This window comes from Harpegnathos saltator, unplaced genomic scaffold (assembly GCF_003227715.2).
Source record: "Harpegnathos saltator strain DR-91 unplaced genomic scaffold, Hsal_v8.6 scaffold381, whole genome shotgun sequence".
NCBI lineage: Eukaryota > Metazoa > Arthropoda > Insecta > Hymenoptera > Formicidae > Harpegnathos > Harpegnathos saltator.
The window spans coordinates 148481-168643 of record NW_020230185.1 but is presented as its reverse complement, the minus strand read 5'-3'; the positions used below and the strand labels follow the sequence as shown (position 1 = coordinate 168643).

Here is a 20163-nt window from a genome sequence, read left to right as displayed (position 1 = left end):
CTCACCCAGTGGGTCTCCCCTTACTTCGCACCCAATCTCTCAAAGGAAAATCCAAACTCGATCAACGAGGGTTCAAGACACTCGGACGCGTCCTCTTGGACTCAGTCAATTCGTGAGATCTCTCCTTTTCGCAAATTTAAGTTGGCTAGTTTTCTTGAGAGTTCGCGCCGATGTGGCTCTCTGGAGCTGTGCATCAAGAAATTATCACAGACGATTTCTCAAGCAAGTCCGAAGAATTGTATTATCGAGTTACCGAGCACGTGAAATGCACAAAATCCACGTTTCGTTTCGGCATTTCATAGTCGATCGGCAAAGTGGCAGGTACGTAAGCAACAACAGCGCGTAAGACATCACGTGGAAGGAGAACGTGCGTAAGGCCCCGATCCGCAAGCAGCCCTGGGGAACCAGATGAAGTCTGAAAGTGCCCCGCGTGCTCACCTTCGCCGAGCATGTCCATGCGCTATTAGTATCCTCGAGATCGTGTAACTTGTCGCACGTTTTCCCGTCGACCATCGTCGATCGCTCGCAACCAGGACCGGTCGGTTTGCCAACAAGTTCTGCTCGCGTGGTCCCTTCGATTCATCGAGCTCGCTGCTCACTCGATCGGTCGCTGCTGCGAGAACCGGTGGCTATCAGGGTCGCTTCACGAGGATCATTTCTCTCTTTGTCGAGTCCTTCGCGGCGAGCAAAACTGGATCGGCGACGATGAAGATCGCCACCACATTGTTCCTCTTCGTGGTCGTCGGTGAGTGACTCGTCTCGTGGCCGAGAGTGACGTGGCTGACGGCTCATTTAGCAACAGTCTTATCACGAGAGCGCTCCGGTATTTTGGTGGAAAATATACGAAGATGAAACGCACGCCAGAGTAAAGTTCTCGGTCGAACTCGGTTGAATTGTGAGGAAACTTGAAGTCGATGTTCCTCAGCGACGTAAAACTTTGTTTCCACCTCTATATTGTGAGATATTTCGATCGTCTTATCATAATTTTAGAACAACCGCGAATTAATTTAAGTCATTAAAGTGCCATACAAATCTTCAAGTTTCCTCATCGGAAATTTCACCAAACTAATAAATCCGTTTTCTTAGCTACGTCACTTCTTGCCGCGAAGAGACATGAAGAGACGAAAACGCACAGCTGACGATAGATATCGGTGTGCAGAAGCGCGATGTGAAAATCGCCTTTGTCACATCGGTATCTGCGTTGGCGAAGCGTCTTCACTTTGACTACATTTTTGGGGGTGCAGTTCGCGTCGATCGAGCGATTGAGAATGTGCGATCGCGAAATCCGCTTCGAGTATCAATAGTCGTTTGTTACATCAACGCGAGATATGCTGACATTGACTGGATATCTATACATCAAGTTTTAATCAGGTTTTAATATTAACATGAAAAATGAGACCTTGTACCCTTGCATAATAGTGCATACGCGATAAAACGTTGTTCAATCGTTCGATACGATAGGAGAATGTAGATCTTCATTAAATATGCCCCTGATATGTATAAATCGGTTTTCAAACCCGACGCGAGCACGCATGACTGAGTCGTAACGGCCATTATTCATTCTTCTTTTTCCTTTTTTTTCTTTTGCTCAAACGACGCTGTAAAAATGAGATATATATATATATATATATAGACTACATTTGCGTACGGTTGCCATTTACAGGTTCTGTACATTTGTGATTGTTTATATAAATTTAAGCACCGCGCTCGTGCGTTTCTCTTTCCGGCAATCTGTCTCACTCGCGCTGCTAGAAACACAAGTCTACAATCATCTAGAAATTTACGCACGAACTTGGAATATTACCCAACTGAGAATATTACTCAATTCTTGCTAAATTACTTCGCTCTTGGTGTCTGCGTGCACCGTTAAACAAACGCTGCCGAGCGAGAAAGAGATAGAGAGAGAGAGAGAGAGAGAGAGAGAGAGACCGCGCGCGCGCGTTAAGGTCGCGTTTGGAAACCGATTTCCCGTTCGAAAAAGCCGTCGACTTTTCTTACTGGGCGATTGCAGGTTGCTGGGCCTTTCTCTCGTTTTGTTATTCTCTCTTTTCGTTTCATACACACACACACACACACACACATACACACAGTACTGCGCCTTGTATGAATCGCATAATTTTATTCTGTGCTATTGACTCCGATGTCTCTCTACATCCTCGACTGACTCGCTGCACTTATTCTCACGCTGCTCCCCTCGATCGATTAATTCCTCGGCGATACTTCTTTCTTACTGTACTAATAGCCTCGTTCCTCGCCGGGCGGGGAAATCTCTCGCTGTCGGGCGACAGCGTTTTGTGTAAATATGTGGGTCTCCGTGTCTTGTTGCCGACGTGTCTTGCGCGGCGCGCGTGCGGCCACATGCCCCGCGGAAAGTTCGCGTTATACTTACGTGCGCGCGTGCCACGCGTGCAAGAAGGAGGAGAGAAATAATTTTCCGTAATTTCACGGTGCTGTTCGGAAGAATGATCTGAGCGTGACTGCGATGTGCGGTTACGCATTGTGAAGAGCAGCCGCGCTTTCTTGCCGGCCGATACCGCGGTGCATCGCACTCACTCCGCGCCGCTGTCAAGATCGCCGAACGGATCTTGATGATATTAATTCACCGTTGCGAGGGAACTTTCCTCCTTTTTCGAGAGATTTTCAAGCGGGAAGAATGCGACGGTCGATCACGAGCGAGGAATTTCCGGGGGAAAGTATTTCTTTGGAGAACGCGCGCTAGGTCGCGCGAACGAGACGAATTCTCGGCGAATATCACACGAGTGGGCAGCGCTCGGCTTGTTCGTAAAAAGGGATGCAACGATAAGTCGATAATATCGAAATATCGATATATCGAGAGGCAAATATCCGAATATTTATCGATATTCTTTGGTCTCCGATAAAATCGACATATCGATATGAATTTTACTGACTTTCGTATTTTTCAGAGTTACAGCTCTGGGGACTTATTACGGTTCTATGACCGGGATGAAAATTACAAAAGTGAGTGAATTCACACTAGAATATATATTATGTAATTGCTCGATGTCTAGTAAATTCGCTCACTTTTATCATTTCCACCTCAATCGTTGAACCGTAATAGATCTCCTGCTCCATATATGTGGTGATCTCCGGCAAACGACTGCGGTTCATTATATATTTTCTAATAAGAATACGACAATAAATTATATGAAGATAAAAATTTTTAAAAGATCTTTTCAAATTTTTCGTGCATACCCTTTATATGCATACCCCTATGTGTATACATTTTTCTATATAAATATCGATATAAATATCGATATTTTTCAAAATTATCGATATTATCGTTATCGATGGTTCTGAGTGACGATAATATCGTTATCGATATTTTGAGAAATCGTTGCAACCCTATTCATAACACAACTGGCAGTTTGAGAGGTATCTGTAAATAATAATAACGTTAACAGCGCGACAGTCTCTGTACAATATCCTCGGGGAGTTTTGTAAAAAGTACGCGTGTGTAAGATAAAGACGAATACGCATAATCTCTCTCATGCAGTTTTTGCCCAAGCCGTAAAATAGAACGGAAGTAATCGAGACCACACAATCGATGTATATATTACATATCTAACAAGTGTACATAATGTAAATAATGATAACAATTCTATGGTCATCCGTGAAGTAGCCTCTTCTCATCGATTAACCGTTTCACGATCTGTTTCACGATGCATTGCGAGAAAACGTTGCGCAGACCAACGTACGTTTTACGACTGACTGTATCGTCATTCGATGAGAAACAAGCAACAAATCGCAGTCTGAGAACTTTCACGTCAGCGTACTATCGGTGATTATTGTAAAAAAATGAAATATTCGATTCAGACATTTTTACAGAATTTGCCCGACATTCAATTTGTAGCAATCTTTACACATTTGCTTCGCGCGTAAATACAATTATCTCGCTCTTGGCTTGAGTGTTATTGAAATTATCCAGGGAAGTTGATAAGTTCCTCAGCGTCGTCGCTGGGAAAAATCTGATCATTGTACGACTTGATATCCCAAAGTAGCATTAAATGTTTCGAAAGAAGTTCACATAACGAAACTTGCCTTACGCGATGCTTTGCGCATAACAAAACGCATAACCCGCGGTCGATGGGTCGAGAATCGCCGGGCTTGTGCATCCAAGTATTGTCATTGACTTGCTCAGTGATGCAGGATAGAAAGTGCGAAAATATCGGATACGAGCACGCGCATCGCGGAATGTAGAATGGAAAAAATTGGAGCAGCGCGTCCGCGTCGAGACGAAAGTACATAATTTCAATCGCTGCGCGGACGAACGCGATTGAAAGCGATCGCAGAGAGAAAGGGATCGACGCCGACTACACTTTTTTACAACTGTAATCGCATATCGTCGATCGTTCTTGAGAAGAGCAACAAGGAGACAGAGAAAGAAAAAAAGAGACGGACCCGTCTACCGTCAAGACACCAGCGTCGTTACGTGTAAATCTCCTTCTTCCACGTAATACAAAGTGAACCTTACATTAGATGTGACGTAACGCACGATTAAAAGCGCGCGAGGACATTCATGGCGACTGTCAGGTGAAGCGATTTTATCAGACATATATCAAAACCGATGTCAGGATGTCAGGACGAGTCGAGAAGGAAGACTACGAATTTTGCCATTCCGACGAGTTTAAGGATAGCTGAAGATCACACGATTTTCGTCCATTGCAAAACGCGCTGCGGCCTTTTTGCCGCTGGCTATCCGTATTTAACAGCGGCAGTCAGCAGTTATTGTTCGCCGAGAGGAACATTGCTCCCTCGAGAGGTCCCTCGTATGCGTTGAATACGTTTATCTAAGATACCGGAGTCGTTATGAAATTAGCGACGTTCACCCAAAAAAGTATTCTATTTGAAAAAGTGATTTTTCTCATAGTCTTATATTCTAAACGAAATCTTTTACAGAAAAAGGACTCCTCTTTCGATAAAGCGATTAAAGCGAACCATTCGTCTAAAATTTATTAGACGACTTTAGATATTATTTTAATTATTCTTCTCTTATTTCAAGAGAGTTTCCTCTTATATCAATTAATTTTCCTCTTATATGAAGAGGAATATGTTGATTTAGATGTCGGCTTCTTTTGTTCAGTCATGCTCTACCTCCAAATATGAACGAAAAAATAACTATATACTCATGGATGGAGAATATTTGGAACGTTTTTTAAAAGAGGTATGTGTGTTGCTGTAACATATAACGAAGACAATTTACCCATATTTGATCAAATACAGTTTATAATCTGTTGCAAGAAATTAAATAATATATTCTTTCTTTTAACTATGTTTCATACAATTGGTTATAATGAGCTCCTTGTAGCTATGAAGTCTATAACAAAATTGATCGGACATTTATTTGTTATGATGATCTTATGTCATTCGTGCCTACTTATTGTAGAACTAGAGCCAAAAGTTTATCCATATATACATTATTCTTTGCTATATACTATAATAATTATTTTCAAATTAACTAATATAATCAGTAAGAATAAAGTACAGTAAGAATAAATAATAATCTTCCTAAAAAAAATCCTTAAATAATCTGAGTATAAAAGGAAATTTATATTAAAATCAAGATTTGCATTATACATATAATCTCGTATAATCTCTCTAACTTTAAGAGTAATTTTAAAAATGTGTTTATAATATTTTCCTGTTAATCTTAGAGGAATCCTCTTGAGGCCATATATAAGAATAAAATCCTCTAAAATTTAAATGATTGCGCTTGTTCTGAAATTCTTTTTTTTTCTTGGTGTTCCAGTTCAACATGTTTCTACGATCAATCGGTGTTCGTTTCTTCTCTATTCATACGCAGCCGAACTTTCATTAGGAACCCATGAAGCGGCCCGCGCCGCGAAAATAGGAGAAAGTTTTACGAATGATTTCGGTGGTCGGCTATATCCCGTCGAATTTAGGTTTCCTCGAAAGGATAGCCTCGATCGTTTCTGCCAATAATTCTTGCGCAAAATTCGTTGAACCTGTTTCGAGAGAATTAGGCCACGGTGTCTATGTAAATGTTTCATCTCTACACGCACGCTTTCTATTTAACGGCATCCAACAATGTCATACGCGAGATTTGCACTTCGGACACGCGCATTCGTTGTATCTCTCCTTTTCAAGCTCGGCCTTCCCACCTTCGGTATCGGAAAAAAGAGATTTAGCAAAGAAGAAGTCAGATAACGTGCCCGCGATTTATCTCGCGTCGCGAAGCAGCGTGCCTTCACACGCGTGATAAAAAGACAATAAAAAGCGCAGTTATTCCGAAGGATCGAATGTTCCACTTTCCTCCGATAGATCAGCGGTTTTGCCTTGATCAGCGATTAGCCACCGCCGGCGATAGATTGCCGTGTACACTCGGCTAAAGTCGAGGACGTTCAGCTTGACCGTCGAGGATTGCCGGTGTCGCTTTCTAGACGTCGATGATTTTCCTCCCATTCCGTTACCCGTGAACCGTTTTGATAACGGAGCGAGGACAATGGGGTAACAATGTCGGTCGACGGCGACGGCGGCGGCGGCGGCAGTCAAGGTGAAGGTCAGTCGCGGGAAAGTATCTTACGGTTCGCTCGTCTGCGACCATTATTATGTCGTTCGGCAGCGAGGATCCCGTTTAAAGTGAGAAAAGTGAACTTTGCCGTCGCTCGTAGGACTCTATGTAACTGCGCAGAATTGTGTCGTGACTGGGTTACATCAGGCACCTCAGTCAGAAGAGCGGGACAGTGAAAGTATAGGCCGGAATCTGCACACCGGCCACAGTCATCTCGTTCCCATTTTGACTCATCTATGAAAATAACGCGCGAATGGGCCGGTCTGTTGGAAATACCAGTCATCTAATTAAAACGTTTCTTAAAACAGCGCCGAAAGAGCGCAATTTGTCTCGCTGACATTTCTTCATCCGCTACAGGCTAAAAGCGTGCAGACTGTCCGATCTCTCTGGAATATCGATGATGTTGCGAACGTGCGCTGTTATTCCGGAATAAATTTGGACGAGAAGAGAAAATGTCGGAGCGAAGTTTTATTTGTTCGGACAAGAGCGTAGTGCAGCACAATATTCTTCTTCACGTCGGATCTCCCAAATCCCCCGGGATAATTATCTCTCGTCGCCTCTCATTATCGCGATGTACGAACGTATAAACGTAAACGAGCGACTCGACCGAGCGCGCGGCCAAGCGTTACGTCCAATAGAACGACCGGATATTTATAAGTAGCGACCAATTTACGTGTCACGGTGAAATTCTGCCGGTTCGATTTCTTTCGCTTTTCACCGTCGTGAGTGACGCACACGCGATGCGTCATTACCGGCGACGTTTTGGAAGAGGATAAAAAAGAAGGAGAATCCGGGATTCGCCCACCGGGAAGCGAACCGGAACGACAAAATTTCTACCCTCAGGTAATCTCCCGCATTATGAAACGCCGCTCGTCCCGCGGGGTTTTGTGTGCCACAACAATGCGACACACGATTGTATAATGAATCTGGAGCGAGAAGAGAACCGATCGCGTTTCGGTCGCCGTCCGTCCACCTCTCTTTCTCTCTCTCTCTCTCTCTCTCTCTCTCTCTCTTTGGCCGCGCAATATTCGTGGTAATGACAAAGTTCGTCAGCGGAGAACGAAACAGTATTAATAATCCGTCCCCGCTGTAATTATTAATCTCATTTGCCCGCTATACGGCAATTTGTGCCCTCCAGCGCGTACGCCGTCTGCATAATTCCTCTTTCGCGGAGTTTTATTAATCCCTATCCGGTGGCCGGGCTAATTGGGAAGGGAGAGGAACGATATCTCGACTGTCGACCCTCTCTGTGCAGCCCGCGAGTATGATTTATGGACGGTTAATTATTTTTTCCGCGATATTCCTTCCTTTTTTTCACAATTAGCCGATTCAGTCGCGAGGACACGCGGTGCGTATCGCGGCTTTCACGGCGAAAACCGAGCGGTGATTTACAAGTAGGCGCGATTAATGGTTATTGGAGATTTCTCCCGGAGATCCGCCGGTTAAATGTCACAGAAAGAGCCAAGGGGAGCTTTCAGCATTTCGGCAAGGAAGCACTCGCGGCCGCACGGTAGCCGCGCAACGCTTCGCGCTCGGTCAACGACAGGGCGTTTAGTCAGCCTTCAAGTGGGTCACTAGGCTATGGCCCGTCGGCACGCCTCGGATCCGGCGAACGTTCCTTCAACAAATCCCAGAAGTCCCGGTTCGCGAAGTTTGGAACAGCCATTCGTACAAGCGGTACCGATTTCATTCGCGTGATTAATGCGCATTGATTGTTTCGTCGCAATCGTGCCGAGCGCGCCCACGTAACGCGCAACATATAATAAAATATTCAATCGGTAAGAGAGTCGGGTGTAGATAAGATGGAGAAAAGCATAACTAAAGCGGTTATATATTTTATTAGTGTGCCCGCGACTTGACACACGGTTGCTGAGAAGCTTGCCGTCGATGCGTGTCGCGATTATGGTGGGAATAAATTATTAGAGAGGGCAGTCGTAGAAACCGCAGCTAGCAAGCTGGAGAACCACACAGCCTATTTGATAGGCGATTTAACGACATTTGGCCTACAAGCGTTTATTGCTACTTTGCCTAGACAAAGAGAAAACGCTTGGACATAAACCGCTATTATTTCCTCGTCATCGACGACAACGGAGTTACTCATCTTTGAACTCTCGCTGTCGGCCAATCTTCGTGGAAGGAGGTTGGAAAGATTCCATTAATATAAGTGCTCGACCTGCTCGTGTCCCTCACTTGAGGTTTGCATCGCGAGGATCATGAACGTCTGCCTGATAAGATATGCCCGATGATTGGCAATTTATTCCGCGCAATTGAATGAAACGAAAGGTGATTTATTAAGTTATAATAGAAAGTATCTGTCTTCGGGATGTATTACAAGTTAATCAGAAGCTGTCGACGCAAGTCGATCGCATTCGATTACGACAGCCAAAAAAAAATAATTGCAGAACGAGCGGAATCATTTAAATTTTGGAGGATTTTATTCTTATATATGGCCTTAAGAGAGTTCCTCTAAGATTAACAAAAAAATATTATAAACACATCATTCTTAAAGTTAGAGGGATTATATATTACATGTACAATGCAAATCTTATTGATATTAATATAAATTTCCTCTTGTACATAGATTATTTAATCTTTTTTCAAGAGGATATTATTTATTCTTAATGCACTTTATTTTTACTGGTTATACTAGTTAATTTGAAAAAATTATTATAATATACAGCGAAAAGTAATATATATATATATATATATATGTATATAGATGTATTTCTGGCTCCAGTTCTACAATAAGTAGGGACGAATGACATAAGATCATTATAACAAATAAATGTCCAATCAATTTTGTTATAGACTTCATAGCTACAAGGAGCTCATTATAACCAATTGTATGAAACATAGTTGAAAGAAAGAATATATTATTTAATTTCTTGCAAAAATTCGTGCAAGATTATAAACTGTATTTGATCCAATATAGGTAAATTGTCTTCGTTATATGTTACAACAACACATATACTTTTTTTAAAAAACGTTCCAAATATTCTGATCCATGATCCATGAGCATATAGTTATTTTTTCGTTCATGTCTGGAACATGTAGAGCATGACTGAACAAAAGAAGCCGACATTCAAATCAACATATCCACTTCATATAAGAGAAAAATTAATTGATATAAGAGGAAGTCTTCTTAAAATAACAGAGGAAAGCAGAATAATATCTAATATCTAATATCAATTTCAAATGAATGGTTCACTTTAATCGAAAAAGGAATCCTTTTTCTGCAAAAGGCTTCGTTTAGAATATGAGAATATGGGAAAAATTATTTTACAAATAGAATACTTTCTTTTTAAATAATACAAAGAAATATTTAATCGAAGGAAGATCCCTAGATTAGAAGAATCCTTGAGACCGGCAAGAGTCGACGCTAACCTTTTGTCCTCCCAATATCACGTTTATCCGCGCACGATCATGTAGCGCGAGAGTTCAATTCCCGGAGACGTGACGTCGAGCGACGAGGACGGATCAGTAGCACAGAACACGCGGTTATCAGTCGCGCTCGTTCGCGACTCACGAGTTATTCGGCTGCCCCTCGCGACCGCCAGCGAGTCGCTTTTCGAGCGAGCGCAGTTTCGGTTAACTTAACATCACTCACATTCATTATTCATTAACGCGCAGGAGCCTTGGTATCTCTCGTATTTAACCCACAGCCAGCCGGCGAGAAGGAGCAACGAGCCGAGACCGGGCGCGAATCGATGTAAGAAATGCATGGTGAGAAAAGTCGAAGAGCTTGACGGTCGTCGCATTAATAATGCGTAACACGCAGCGCTTGAGGCGAGCGATCGGTGCCGATCGGGTCATCGCGAGCCGTTGCGACCGCCTTGACGGCGCGTGTCACACGCCGTCCACTTCGGACTCGCTGGATCCAAGGAAACGATCCATGGCTCTGTTTCTTCCGGTTCTGCTTGCAGGATGTACGTGGCGAGAGGCGCTAGGCACGTGTGTGTTTCAGTCGGACTTTGGTTTCGTGCTAAACTGCGCATTCAAAAAGTCCGGCCTCTTCCGAGTGCGAAACCTCGGAGGTGTAAAGGGCTACGTCGGCCTGGGTGAGTTGAATCGTGGGAGCGATCGCGATCGCGTTCTCGTCGCGTTCGTAGGCCGATCGGTTGATCCTTACGATTCTCGACGCGATCACGGAGCGAGGAGACAATCGGCGGGTAAATCGCAAACTCTTCAATTGCCGCTGAAGTTGCCGCGGCGAGTACATTTTCCCGCGGTTAAAATCCCATTTAAGAAGTTATTCTGTGAAATGCCGGAGACAAGCCGTGGCATAGCGGCGTTTTAATCGACGAGTTGGGTAGAAAATAAATGAATACAAGTCTGAGCTACTAAATATATATCAAGTTTTCCAAAAGTAATGGACCCTCCGCCCTATCTCAGAATCTATGCGTTATAGGAAAAAATTACCCGAACAAAAGTTTTAGGGTTCGTAAAGTTCTGTTTTTTGTGACCTCAAATTTGACCTTGACCTCGACCTTGAAAGTCATTTGAAGGTCATCTTGCGTTTTTTAAATGGGAACCCCTATTTTTTATTGTACTGTTTTTTTTTACCAATTAATTTGAACAACTGTTGTCTAGAACATTTTTTTATTTGCCTATTATTTTCTGAGATATTCGGGGAAAACTTGAAAGTGCCCTGATTTTTGTTAATTTGATGATTTTGAAATTTCCAAAAGTCAGTAAGTTAACAAAAGTCAGAGCGTTATTGTAACAATATATTCTTGAGATTAAATAAAGCAAGAAAGTCTAGTACCACTTTTTCTTCCGACAAATAGTTAGCGAGATATCGTAAGTTAAATATTGAAAAAGTTATTAAGTTTTCCTCAAATATCTCAAAAAATATTAGGCAAATAAAAAAACATTTTAGACAACAGTTGTTCAAATTAATTGGTAGAAAAAAACAGTATAATAAAAAATAGAGATTTCCATTTAAAAAACGCAAGTTAACCTTCAAGTGACCTTCAGTCAGATCGAGGTCAAGGTCAAATTTGAGGTCGCAAACAAAACAGAACTTATGAACCCTAAAACTTTTGTTCGGGTCATTTTTCCCTATAATGCATAGATTCTGAGATAGGAGGGAGGGGGGTCCGTTACTTTTGGAAAACATGGTATAATTCAGATTGTTTAATTAATTGAATTTGTTAACAACCCTTCCGGCTTCCTCTGTAATTCGATACGTTTATGTAAATCTTGTGATTAATAATGATTCGACGATCCCCTCTTTCAATCGGAATGCTTTCGCCTTTGCATGCACTTCGTTAAAACTTCCTTTCCCCAAAGTATTAATTACATCGACTTGTCTGTATGACACGCGCCGAGCTAATTGCCCGTATAATTTGCTGCGAGAGGATTACGTTATGCGTTATTAAACGTACCGACTGTTCCACTCGTGAAAGATTTTTACTCGCGATTAAAACAACTCGCAACAAGTCCTCTCAGTTTCGAAAAACAAATAATGACTTTTATCACTCGAAAATTACTTAAACTAGTTCTCGCGTTCTCGTATCGTATGAACTTTGTTCGAATACACATACGCACGCACACATACACGTATGCGGACATACGTGCCTTTCGCAAGTGTATTGCAAAACGCTCTGTATATAACCGATAGCAGTGGCGAGTTTTCTAAATTATTCGTGACCTGCTTTGTATATAATTTTATGCGCAACTTTTAACATTTGCGTGAGATTCACGTCCCCGCTGATTCGTCTTTGAGATGCGCGAATGAGCATCTTCAGCGACTGATTGAGAAATAAGACGATTTGAATAACTCGAAAAAACTGCCCACACAGGCCGATACGTTATTTATATGCATGCGAGTCAATGTGTCGAAAAGCGCGAATACACGCGACGGGTCGCCGGCATGCGATTGTTGCCCAAGTATCCTTAAACGTGAAAAATGCGACAAGCGCGTGTCCGAAGAAAATAGGAGACTACGATGTCCACGATGTCATAACGACTGCGGAGCCGGACGTATGTAATTTTATTTGCCGTTTCCTATTTTCTCTAATTATTACGAATGTTATTACGAAGGAGGCGGAGGGGAAGAGGAAGAGGAAGGACATGCGATACCATTTCGCCGTGTTTCTCTCTCAACGGACAATCACGATCCATTTCTCGCGGGAAGAACCGATAGATCCCTTCGTGTTGACTGTTATTCTCTCAGATCCTTTTTAATTCCACATCCTTTTCCCTATTTTGTCGCGTTCACCTCGCATTTTTGTCGCGCCTTGCACGCGCCTTGCAAAAACCGGTATTGCGTGACCCATATAATTATTATCTATCGAGAATACGACTGTGACGAAAGGATACGGAAAAGGATGACGATGCGTAATCATTTGACCTGTCTTGCCCTCCGACTGACTCTTGCGATGTCTGTTTTTTTGTTTCCCACGTTTAAACGAGTAAGGGCGAGACGCTGATGATTTATTCATCACCTTGACTTGACACAGTCATTCACAGTCAGTGCATTCATTATCATAAAGAAACGTCTCTTCGACGAGGATGCAAATACATTTCATGTGCGAAAGCGAAAAAGTATCGGTGTTGTAAAAATGCGTAAAAGGGTGTTCGAGTGAGGCAATGTCTCTTGCGCAATATCTGTTGTCTTTGAGGCGCGCGTGACTGCTGTTTTATCGCCTTGCTTTCGCGAGAGCAATCATGTTTACGTATCGCCGCGCGCGTATTTGACAAAAATTCTGACTCGTGTAAAGACGAGCCAACAGAGATTTATAGTAACTTTCGTAAACGCGCATAAAGAGCGCTCAGTTTACGCAAAATAAATAGAAAGTCCTGAGAGCGAATTATGTTGCGTATATGTATGTGTGTACGCACATGGGTGTTAAATTATGTACAAATATAACTACAGAAGTAAAGCGTTGGGATGAAAATGGCAGGGTAAAGGTCGGTGCGTCGGAAATGAGTCTCAAGCTTGCGGTTTCTGTGGACTAACCGATCCTGCTCGCAACTATACTTTGCGTCGCGCGTCTCTGCCGACTTCCTAGAAAGCTTCTCTTCCGTTTCAAAGCTGCTTTCTTCTCCCTGTAGATTAGCGAGATTCGAGGCTTGTTTGCGCTGTGTTATCTTCATCACAAAACACTATCCGCCACCGTGCAGATAATGTAATCAATCAAGACCACATAATTTAAATCTCTCGCGCTTTCCATAGGATTCTCCGTCGGGGACGAGCTGGGCTTCAGCCAATCGCTTTCCAACTTGGAGAGTGCGAAGAGAAGGAGCGTGCAAGCGAACAGAGCCAACGGGTCCGCGTTTAATCCTTCGAATACGGTAAGCGGAAATTGAGCCAAACTCGGAAACTTCAATCGATCGCCCAGTTTTTCGCATCTAAATGAAAATTTCCTTGAATACGAATCGTGCATTTTTACACATTTACATTGTGATGTAACAGTTGCGCTTATCCCAATTAAAAGATACATATCGCGAGAATCATACGTGAAAAGTCGATTAAATAAACCCGAGCAAAAAATTGTTAGCTATCCTCATGAAGCATAAGGCCCCGATAAGGCCCGATAAGAGTAGGATGCCCTGAAAAGGGATGCCTCACTATTACCACATCAGGCCCCAATAAGGATCTTTTAGGGATGCCTTAGATTTTACGAAATAACGTTTTAACATGGAAAACTAATGTGGGCCATAGAAGGATCTTTTAAGGATGTTTTGGAAATTGTCATAGTTTAATATTAACATTTTAGTAGATACGCTCTATCTGGTTCTTTTAAAAATTTTTTAATCATCCAAGGATTTTTCTAGTATTGCCTTCGTTTTTAAATGCAGCAACTTTAATAAAGACTGTAGCAGAATTTTTATGTTTAAAGAATGTGTTATATTTTATTGCAAAGTATGCTATATTTTTAGAATAAAAAATTCTTGTCGTATACCAACAAGGTTATAAAGAAATAAAGAAATTACAGTCTAAATTTCTTGGAATGAAAAGAATGAATATTTTTATTCGAGCAATAATAAAAATATTTCCTCACAAGGACCCGATAAACCATTTGTTACACATATTATAGGACCCTTGTCTTTCTATCCCTATTAGGGTCCGATTAATGTTAGAGAAAAATAATCGGGTCCTTACCAGAGTCTTATTAATTTTTCTACTCGAGAAACGAACGAATAGAGCGATGGTTTTACTTTCGTTTGACGCGTGCGAGGCGCTTTGTTTCCCGCTTTTTCTACTTCCTTCCTTGTCGGCGCTTCCCGCGCCGATACTCATCTCAAGATATTCGCGCTCGATACTCTCGGGCCGAACGGCTTAGCGTGCATCGCTGCGTAAACGATAGCCATGCTCTAAACGACTCATGGAAAGTCCAGAAAGGGACCAGCGCGAAACTGTGAAAGCGTTCGCGCTCGTTTTTTATGGCACTGATATATCCCCTCTAGAAACCACTTTGACTGCTCATTCTTCGGTATGCAATCTAATTGCGTCGACTTTCTGTGAAGCTCCTTCGTCGCGATCTCGCTGTCGAGCGGATATGTGCGGCGCTAATAACAGTCGACGCTAATAACTGACTAAACTGATTTATAAAACGTGTCATTTCGCGCGCGCCTCGTCAGAGAAACGCGCCAGGAGATCGGCATTTTGTAACCGATATTTTAAAAGCGCCGCTTATCGCAGGATATAGTATTTTGTAATTAGACGACTTGTGCGTAGTTGACTTCTTAAGTTTCTTAGTTTCTCAAGTCAGGAGAAATCCTCATCATGAATATTTATTAATACAGCTATATAAAAATCTAGTATAGCGGGAAATGTTAGAAAGTTATATGAAAAACAAGATGTGTTGTACGCAAGACAAAATCTCCCGGGTGCACAATAAATGTCCGGAACTTTCTGTGCCGGTGCGACTTTCATACGGTCAAGGAGAAATACCGTTACAATCTACATCAGTCCGGCGATCGCGTTCGAGAATACAATGTTTGACGAGCCACCCATTTTTACTTATTACGTTTCTCCGTCGGGAAAGAAATTGCACCGTTGGCGCAAAGACGCCTGCAAGATATTGGCAAAGTATTGTCCGCGTCATCTCCGGGGGAATATCTAGGTCGACGCTCGAATAAGATGGATCGGTACTCGCGAGCGTCGCGAAAAAACACAAATTGATTGCCTATATCGGCCCTGCCGTAACTGGTGCGTGAATGTCGCTCCGGCTGCATTCACGTGCGCTGTGTTTACACGACTAGCTATGCGTCTAGCTAAATCGACGAGACGTTTAAGCGAGCAACGAGAAGGCAATCTTCGAGTACCGCGGTAATTTGAAGCCATTTCCGAAGTCAGCCATCCGTGCTCCGAAAGCTCGAAGGGTTGAAAGTTGAAGAGAGTTTCTCCTCTCGAGTGATAACCGAGTGATAACCCGTCGATTTCACAGGCGAGCAATCGCGATGACGCGCGTACGACGTCGCTGAACAACCGGTCGGTAGTGCCGCCTTTTAAGCCCTTGCCGGTCGGCGCGGCTCGTCCGATGGCGCAGCAACCTGAACGCCAGAAGCTGGTGGTGCAGCAGAACGCAACAGCCATCGGCAAACAAGGCACTTCAGCGATGCAGCCGCTGGTGCAGCAAGAAATAACAGCCCTGCGCCAACAGCAGCAACGGATGCACCAGGAGGCCAAGCTGAAGCAGCAACAGAGGATGCAGCAGGAGGCATTGGCGCTACAGGTGCTGAAGCAGCAACGACTCCAGCAGCAGGAAGCCATGAGGCAACAGCAGGTGCAGAAGCTGCAGCAACATCAGAGGCAACAGCAATTGCTCGCGCAACAGCCGCAATCCATGGTGCTGCAGAGAAAAACGGACCAAGCGAACTCGGTAATGTCTTTTTGTCTTTTCACTTTATCTCGTCAAGCTCCTCCTTACTCTGGTGTGATTAATTGCAGATTATTAAAGATTAACGTTGATATATCAAGTATCTTCTGAGGATTGCGAATTACGTTCACATAATTCTTATTAGCCAAACTATCGCATCATGAACTAAAGTAGACTTTAGAGTAGAATTCTAGACCACAAAATATGCCAGATTATGTTCTTCCATCGTAGAAGCTCGATTAGAAGCTCGATTATTATTTCAATCGATGTACTAATACGATGATTCTATAACGTGATAATTACACTTGATTACGGAATTACCTCCAATCGAATGAAATCAGCGATGATTTTTGGAACCCCTTCCACTCTCTTTTGTATTTCCAAAACTCAGTTTGTGTGTATTTCCCAGCAACCTCAAGTGATAACAGTGCCGAAGCTGCCCAATATCGTAGCCGCGATCCCGTCAGGCGGTCAGGTGGTCGAGGTCGACGCTCTTCCGTCGTCCAAGACAGCGACTAATATGGCCTCATTGAACGGTGCTTTGCCGCCTTTCGTCGCAATGCCACCGTCATCGGCAAAAATCACGGACAGAATCAGCAACAGTGGCACTTTGCTGCAAGACTCTGACAACGAGGTATCGAAAGATGACTACAGCCAGGTACAGGTGATTACATTGACCTCCCTCACTCACTCAGTCTCACTCTCTCGTGATTCTATCTTTTTAATAAATTATCCTTCCTTTTACTTGAATCTTAACAACATAATACAGGGTCTGCCAAAAGTTCCGGAACGGCTAATTATTTCAAAAAATAATGATTATTTAAAACAATATTTGAAACAAAAGGGCTTTAAAAAGGCTATCAGATATTGATAATTGTTTGACCTTGGAATGACCTTGAGGAACGTTATCAAGGTCGATATAAAAATCTTAAACATAAACTCCAATTTTTTATTACACTGTCTTTTTCCACCAATTTATTTCAACAACTTTTGTCTGAAACATTTTTTTATTTGCCTAATATTTTTTGAGATACTTAAGGATAACTTGGTAACTTTTTCAATATTTAACTTACGATATCTCGCTAACTGTTTGTCGGGATAAAAAATAGTATTAGACTTTTCTATTTTATTTGATCTCAAGAATATATTGATAAAATAATGCTCTATTTTTTATTAATTTATGGATCTTTCGAAATTTCAAAATCATCAAATTAACAAAAGTCAGGGCACTATTGTAACAATATATTCTTGAGACCATGTAGAATAGAAAAGTCTAGTACCATTTTTTATCCCGACAAACAGTTAGCGAGATATCGTAAGTTAAATATTGAAAAAGTTACCAAGTTATCCTTGAATATCTCAAAAAATATTAAGCAAATAAAAAAATATTCCAGACAAAAGTTGTTCAAATTAATTAATGGAATGGAAAAAGATAGTGTAATAAAAAATTGGTTTACATTTAAGATTTTTATGTCGACCTTGATAACGTTTCTCAAGATCATTCCAAGGTCAAACAATTATCAATATCTGATAGCTTTTTTTAAGCCCTACAACTTTTGTTTCAAACATTGTCTTAAACAATCATTATTTTTTGAAATAATTAGCTGTTCCGGAACTTTTGGCAGACCCTGTATGTACACGGTACATACTCGAAAACTCTAAAATGTTTTGCTCGAATAACCAAATATTATTCGCGAGCAAATTCCGATAATGCATTATGCTCATTTGTTAGTTATTAATTGTTATTTTTTCTCGCGCAGCTACCTCTGCCAAGCGACGAAATGGCTGCTTCGGTGAATGAGATGACTCTACTTTCGCTGCAGCCTGTATCTGAAAACGGCCAATCGTTACCTTTTCAGTACAACGATAAACGACAGACCATCAATATACCCTCTTTGGCTCCCATCCAAGGTATGGAAACTTCCTTGAAGACCCTCGCTGAGGCGAGTAACATTACTCTAGAGGCGTTGGAGACGGCGATTCTTCTGAAACAACAGCAGATCCTCAAGAAGCAGCAAGGACCAACGACCACGACGAGCAGCACGACGACGACTACAGCGGCGCCTCTTAAAAAGTAAGATACGCCCGTTCGACTTTCGCAAGCTTGATTAATTTCCGTTTTAAACAAATTACCCAACTGCAAGGATACAGAGTATCACTTTGCACGAGATGGACGAAAATAAATGTCTCACTTTGTGCTCAGCAGATACAACTCCGGAGCTACGAAGGTGATGAACGCACCGCGAGAGTACTATCCTGTAGGATACGACAAGAACTTCGACGACAATTTTGCAAGTCGCGTCGATCTGCCCGACACGAGCTTCTATTGCGGCGACCAAAAGCACTTTCCGGGTCTTTACGCCGATGAGGACCTCGGCTGCATGGTGAACCTATTATATATGTTATTTTTGTTAATTAGATGATTTTGAAATTTCCAAAAGTCGGTAAGTTAATAAAAGTTAGGGCGCTATTATAACAATATATTCTTGAGATTAAATAGAGTAGAAAAGTCTAGTGCCACTTTTTCTTCCAACAAATAGTTAGCAAGATATCGTAAGTTAAATGTTGAAAAAATTATCAAATTTTCCTCAAATATCTCAAAAAATATTAGGCAAATAAAAAAATGTTTTAGACAAAAGTTGTTCAAATTAATTGGTAGGAAAAAAACAATATAATAAAAAATAGAGGTTCCCATTTAAAAAACGCAAGTTGACCTTCAAATGACCTTGAAGGTCATGGTCAAGGTCAAATTCAAGGTCACCATCAAGTCCGTTACTCGATTTTCTACAACTTTTGTATTTAAAGTTTTTCATGAAAACTTGATCCTGCAAAATTATCCGGGGGTTCTAGTATCTTTAAGACACCCTGTGTATATATATATATATATATATATAAACACTCCGTAAATAATATTACGAAACCTGAAGAATATCGAGAAATAATAATTCGCGAAAAATTCGTTCAACTAATTGAATCAGAGGAAATTTCGATGCATACGCCTTTAGATAAAAATATTTGCAAAATAGTTGCCAATAATTGCAAAATATTTAAACACGTATGTTGTACAAGTTTGGAAAATTCTCTCGATGTAAAAATCTCAAAGTCATCCAAGATATGATTAGAAAAGTTTAAAGAAGAACGAAACAAAATAATTCGGCGATCAGAGTAATTTATAACATCTCGTGAGTTTTCAGGTGTTCCACGTTTGTGCACTGACGGACGACGGTCTGATCATGAAGAGCTTCTTGTGCCCCGAGTCAACCCTGTTCGACCAAACGATCCTCAAGTGCAACTGGTGGTTCTACGTGGACTGCAAAGCCTCGAAGAGCTTGTACGACAGTAATATACCCATCAGCAAGAGCTATCAGCTGATGAAGGCCTTGGCGTTCTTCTCGGCGTACAAAAATCACGACAACGGTACAAGCAACGCGGACGAAGCGAGCGAAGAGGACAGTTCATGAAGCGAGCGAAATCAAATCAAAGATTTGTTAGAATCTAGACGTTCGGGGACTGTCTCGTCTCCAAAATGCAACGTCTCATCTAGTTTGAAGCTCCTGTCGCGCGCGACGAGAGGCTGTATATATATATAATTTATTTTACTCGCAGGCGATAGTAAGAGTAGACCTTTAATTTAGAAACATTGTAAATAGTACAAATTCTGGTTCGTCTGGTTGTTGAATAATAACTTGTAACATTTTCGCGTAAAATCCTCTTCCTCTCCCTTTCGGTCTCCCATCGTTGAGATTGGCGCGAAGCGACGAGAAAGAGATGAAGGTGCAATGG

General features: G+C 41.9%; 1 protein-coding gene across 3 annotated transcripts; it reads left to right on the top strand.

Moving 5' to 3' along the window:
* The first annotated feature begins 467 nt into the window (after positions 1 to 467).
* mtg (mind the gap) lies at positions 468 to 20160 on the top strand. Of its 3 annotated transcripts, none has more exons than XM_011147737.3 (8): positions 468 to 745; positions 10474 to 10608; positions 13731 to 13849; positions 15949 to 16383; positions 16790 to 17044; positions 18141 to 18454; positions 18584 to 18764; positions 19575 to 20160. In XM_011147737.3, exons 1-8 carry the CDS (start codon positions 706 to 708, stop codon positions 19839 to 19841), a joined length of 1746 nt encoding a protein of 581 aa, XP_011146039.1. In that variant the 5' UTR covers positions 468 to 705; the 3' UTR covers positions 19842 to 20160. The 3 variants fall into 3 exon arrangements, with proteins under 3 accessions (XP_011146039.1, XP_011146040.1, XP_019698732.1); XM_011147738.3 differs by having other exon boundaries at positions 18587 to 18764; positions 19575 to 20159; XM_019843173.2 differs by lacking the exon at positions 10474 to 10608 and having other exon boundaries at positions 469 to 745; positions 19575 to 20157.
* The last annotated feature ends 3 nt before the right edge of the window (positions 20161 to 20163 follow it).